Source organism: Trichosurus vulpecula, chromosome 8 (assembly GCF_011100635.1).
Source record: "Trichosurus vulpecula isolate mTriVul1 chromosome 8, mTriVul1.pri, whole genome shotgun sequence".
NCBI lineage: Eukaryota > Metazoa > Chordata > Mammalia > Diprotodontia > Phalangeridae > Trichosurus > Trichosurus vulpecula.
The window spans coordinates 179,942,558-179,948,004 of record NC_050580.1 but is presented as its reverse complement, the minus strand read 5'-3'; the positions used below and the strand labels follow the sequence as shown (position 1 = coordinate 179,948,004).

At 58.8% G+C, this 5,447-nt stretch overlaps 1 protein-coding gene across 1 annotated transcript; it reads right to left on the bottom strand.

Moving 5' to 3' along the window:
* Positions 1 to 693: 693 nt before the first annotated feature.
* On the bottom strand, positions 694 to 3,990 carry ZNF219 (zinc finger protein 219). Its single transcript, XM_036736946.1, has 3 exons — positions 2,534 to 3,990; positions 2,126 to 2,257; positions 694 to 1,774 (listed from the first exon to the last, which is right to left on the bottom strand). The coding sequence occupies exons 1-3, from the start codon at positions 3,852 to 3,854 to the stop codon at positions 1,161 to 1,163; spliced, it is 2,067 nt and encodes a 688-aa protein (XP_036592841.1). The 5' UTR covers positions 3,855 to 3,990; the 3' UTR covers positions 694 to 1,160.
* Between the last annotated feature and the right edge of the window lie 1,457 nt (positions 3,991 to 5,447).

Sequence of the window (5,447 nt, the reverse complement as noted above, 5' to 3'; positions counted from 1 at the left end):
CAGGAAGTCTCCTTAGTCCCTCAGAGTGATTGAGACAACACTTTAATCTGGATACTTCCCCAAAACTAGTCCCATGGCCAGAATGGATTTAAAAAACCTGAATTTTAAGTAAAAAGGCCTTTTATGTGACCTTGGACTTCACTCTTCTAATCTGGAAAATGAAGGGCTTGAACTACAAGACCTCTACAGTCTAAATCTATGACCAAAGCTTTGTTCCCATGATGAACTGCATGTCAAAATGAGGCCACCTAAATTTAGGGAGGCTCATCACAAGAAGATTGGCTACAGGGTAATGATTTTTTTGGGTGGGGGTTCACTGCAACTCATGATGTACCTACTTACTAAAGCATAGAAATGATTACAAACTCCCTGTGAAGGTACTACCCACAAGGAAGAAATCACAACTCTTTTGAATTATTTAAGTATGCCAGGTGCCATCCACACTTCATCACAAGTCAAAAGCTGTTGGTGCAAGAAACCTGATTCCTCAGGTTTCCATTCAACATCCTTTCTGAAACTTCTTATAGACTGGCAGTGAGGCCAAGGGTGAGATGCTACCTCTTACGTCCCCTTCTACCCACCCACCTCTGTTGGGGGTCCTGGCTGCTTCCAAGGAGCTCTGGGTCCAATGGACAGTGTCTGAGGAAACTGCTGCCTTATGGAGTTGACTGACAAAGAACAGTAGGACGTAGGCCGACAGAAGGACACAGTGCCCAGTGCCTTAAGACACCTGTTTATTGGGGTAAACCGGGTCTGTGGGGATCGTACCAAAAATAGCGACGTCTACAGGACCCCTGCTAGGGACAGGAGGAGGGTGGGACGGTCCCCCTCGTACAAAAATAAACTCTCACGGCTATGGACCAGCAAGGACTGGTGGGGTGCCCCCTCTACCGGGCCCCCTTTCCCGCCCTAGGACTCTGCTCTCTGCCCCCACCTCCGCCACTCTAAGGCACTGTGACTCTCCCCAGGACAGGGTGGACACCGCCCTCCAACCCACACATCCCAGGCTGACTTCTCCCGGCTCTGCCCAGATCTGCCTGAGGACTGGATGTGGGTTCCGAGCTGCCCCCTGCTGGCTGCCCTACCCAACTACCTCTAGTGATTTCCCGCTCCCTCGAGGCGAGCGCTCTCTCTATGCTACCTGCCCCTAAATGGGCTCCCTACCGTTCCTGCCCTCCCACCCCAGCCCCTGCCGTCTCTCCGGCTCGGGACAGCCCAGGGCTCCCATCCCCGTCCTGCGGAGGGCTGGGGGTCAACTCCCCTGACAGGACGCAAGCGGAGGAGGGAGGGGAGGGAGCAGACTGGGGTGGCCTGCGACCCCGAGCCCGACGGCTGTGATGCACTTGCAGATGCAAAGCCATGAGCTCGGGCGCTCCGGTGGCAAAAGGGCAGAAGAGGCAGCGGTGCAGGGAGCCCCCGGCCCCGGCCTCACCTCCGGTCCCCGCCCGCAGGGACAGGTCCAGAGGCTCGGCTTCGCCACCTCGCCCATTGCGCAGGGTCCTCCCAGGGCTCACAGGTTTACGACGGGAGGGGGCAGTGGCGCCCGAAGGGAGGCGGGAGCCCATGGCGCCCTCTGCCCAGGTTGGGGGCGCAGGATTAGGTTTGGCCCCTTGGGATGGAGCTGAGCCCCGTTGAGGTGGGGGCGGAGGCTCCGGGGGCGGCCCTGGTCCGGCTCCGCTCCTTTGCTCTCGATGGTGACGCTGCAGGTGATATTTGAGGGAGCCCGACTGGGTACCCGCGTAATCACAGTGGGGACACTTGTAGGGGCGCTCACCTGCAGAGAGCAGAGAACTCAGTTGAGGAGACAGGCAATACTCACTGGAGTCCCTTATCCATGCCTTAACTCCCTACCCCTTTCACAGAAAATGTGCGGGGTGGGGGGAGGGGCCTCCTCTGAGTTCTAAGGCTTAAAGATTCAGGATTGCCCCCAAACCAGTGACTCCCACCCATTACTGAAGGTCTTCCCACGACCAGTGAATCCCTCATAAAATGTCTGCCAGGCACATCTCCAGTTCTGGGCAAGAAATGCCCCTCATCCTCCCAACCCCACGTGCTTTCCTCTTCCTTCTCAAAACCTACATTATTTCCAACCCCTTGCAGCCCTCTGCTCTTCCCTCCATCTCACCTGTATGCACCCGCAGATGCACTTTGAGGTGGTGTGCAGAACGGAAGGATTTCCCACAGAAGGGGCAGTCCTTGCCCGAGGCTCCCCGGCCCCCTTCAGGCCGTGTTCCACCTACTAAGAGCCCGTTCTCTTCTGAAACACATGTAAAAGAATCGTGAAGAGGCTAATATCCCAGCTGTGTCTTCCCTACTGTCCCACCAAACTGCAAACAGGGACTCTACAAGACCAAAAGTGGAAGGGGAGTGGCAGGGCACGGGGGCAGACAGTGGGAAATCAAAGCCTTCCGGGGGAAGATAAATGGGCACGTGGGAAATAGAGTTCGGGACAATGAAGGATCTGAAATGCAGGAGAAAGGAGGATGAAGCACCGGCAGAGGTGTTACACACATTCCTGGTTACATTTACATACCCTGGGAGGCTGCAGGCCGGGGCTGGCCCCCTGCAGTAGGGGCCGGATGACCCGCGCCCTCCCCTGGCCGTCTATGAAGTGAAGCCAGCGCTCCAAGGGCCCTGCTCCGAGTCCAGCTGTCCTCCTCTGCTTCCACCACCACCTCCTCCTCGTCTTCGTCTTGCTCCTCCAGGCGGGGACGACGCTCCCGAGCCGGGAGCGGCCGGAACCCCCCGAAGCCCCGGCCAGCCCCGGGCTCAGTGCCTTCCCCGTTGGGCCTGGCTTTCCCAGCTCGCAAGCTCAGGTAGCCCAGCAGGCCTGGGGGCTCGCCTCGATCCCCCTGCGGCGGCGCTGGGGCCAACAGTAGCGCGGGGCCCAGGGGCTCGTAAGCCAGCAAGCCCAGGTCAGGAGGGGGAGGGGCCCGAGGAGGGCCCGAGCCAGGCCCGGGCGCACGCAGGGCCCCCAGCTTGCTGGCGTGCACCTTCATGTGGTTTTTGAGGAACCAGGGTTCCTTGAAGCAGCGGCCACAGACGGGGCACGCGTGGTCGAAGGAGGCCTTATGCTTGCGCATGTGGCCTTTGAGGAACCAGGACTGAGTGAAACTCTGGCCGCAGACTTGACAACGGAACTCTGGGGGCGCTGGAGGCTCCTCGGGTGCGGTGGCTGGAGCTGGGGCAGGCTCCGGCTCCGGCTCCGGCTCGGGTTCGAGCTCCGGGGCCGACTCGGATTCTGGCTGGGGCAGGGGTAGGGGTAGGGGTAGGGGCAAGGGCAGGGGCTGAGGCCCAGCCGAAGCGGCCGCCAGGGGGCGCTCGGGAGCGCCATGAGCTGTCAGGCTGTGGCGCAGCAGCTCCTCCTCCTGGCTGGACCCGAAGCTGCACAGGTTGCATTTCCAAGGCCGGTGGAGGATGTGCAGGTGGCGTTCACGCTCCGCAGCCGTGCGGAACTTGCCTTTGCAGAAGGGACAACGGAAGGCAGGTAGAGTTGGGACCGGGGCCGGGGCCGGAGCTGGAGTGGGGAGCTCTGTAGAGGGCGTAGATTGCAGGAACGCCCCGGGCGCACTGCCCAGCCGGGCCTCCCGCAACAGGGCGCGCTCCTCCAGCTCCAACAGCAAGCGCGCGGCGGGGCTGCGCGGGCGCTCTGGCTGGTGCGTGCGCAAGTGCAAGCGCAGCAAGGCCCTTTGGGCCGTGCGGTGGCCGCAGTGCGGGCACTGGAAGGGCTGGGCGCCCGGGTGGGCCCGCAGATGCAGCGCCAGGATCGAATTGAAGCGAAAGCGCTTCCCGCATACTGGGCACGGGAAGCGCCGCCCGCTCCCTCGGCTCTCGGGCCAGCCAGCTGCTCCCATTCCCGCCGGCCCCCCGCTTACGCCCGGCCCGTTGGAGTAACGCTGCAGGTCCAGCTCGCCGTCGAAGGCTGGCAGGGCAAGGGGGCCGCCCGGGGAGCGAGGACGTGAGCCCTGCCAAGACAGGAGCGGAGGAGTCGGGTCAAGAGAGGATACAAGGAAGAGGGAAGTGGGGAACCGGAAGATAAGAACTATGGGGGCGGGAAAAGGGAGGATCAAGGGACAGCAGAGCCCCAAGGGGAGAAGAGAGTGTTAGGAATTAGAGAAGCAAAGTAACACACCTTACCCCCGCCCAAAACCAACCAACCTCGGCCTCCACACACACCCCCCACCCCCCACTCTGCTTCCTGCCTCAGGCAGGCAGGCCATGGGGGCAAAAGGATGGTGGAGAGCTCTGGGAGGGGGCAACAGCATCACTCACCTCCATGGACTCACTTCACATTCTTTGGTGCCAGGGATTGTAGGGAGGAGGGAAAGCCTCTGGTGAAAGCGTCTGGGGCAAGGGGGCTGGAGGAGAAAGCCAGATTCCCAATGAGATCATAGGTTTCCATGTGGAAGAGATGAACCTTGATCACTCACAATGAAAGGGGCTCTTCCCACTCCAAAACTCAATACAGATGTCCTTTCTTTTCTCCTAAACTACGGGGGGAAGGGAGAGGTAAGGGGAAAGAAGGGGGGCAAAAGATTTTCTCCAATTCCTCAGAAATTGAAACCCTCGATCCCCCAGTTCCATCAAGCAATACGTGAGAATTTCCAAACTCACGACCCCTCCGTTGCTGACTTTTGCCAGTTATCCTGGAGTCTATCCCATGTATCAATTCTTCTGTTGTGGATGGGGAGGGAGTGGATCTCATGATTCCCCAATATCTTCCAAGGTGGGCTGGGCATATTCCTCTCTCAGTCAAGTGGAATTACCTAGCTTCCTGGTTATCCATGCCCTCCCTTTAGCCACTGCCTATCATGCTGGCCAACTCTACCCTTCCTTTTTCCTGAACCCTTTCTGCCTTTCCCCCTCATTCCCCCTCCCTCTGCCTGGATTCCTGCTCCATTCATTTCCATTCATTACAGAGACTCATTCATGCATGGGAGAGAAACACCTCCCAGCAGCAGTAGCAGCAAGTCTGGAGACAGACAGAGGGGGAGGGGCATGAGGGGGGAAAGACAGAAACAGAGAAGGGATGGGAAAACAGTTGGGGAAGAATGAGAGCAAAGAGGTTCTTTTGGCCTGAGAAAAGGAATCAAAAGTGGAAAATCCTGATAAAAACCATTCCCTTGCTTTTAGCACCCTGGAGACTGAGACCTGATGGTACCTTACAGCCCCTTTGTCCAGAGCTGCTCCAAGCCAGGCTTTCCTTATCTCTGCAGGGGAGAGGTTCCCCCACACAAGAGGAGGATTACACTGGCTCTGAGCTCCACAGCCTGGAGTGTAGGGCAGAGAGGCGGGGCTAGAGCCATCTGCACAGACAAGAGGCCCAGCACATGGCCTGGAAAGGAAAGGGTTAAAGTTTTCCAGGATAAGACTTCAAGGCCTGGTCATCCTTGCTAGAGTATTCAGGGAAGCTCTCTGCACAGAAAGGAAAAGTCAGGGGGCACTCT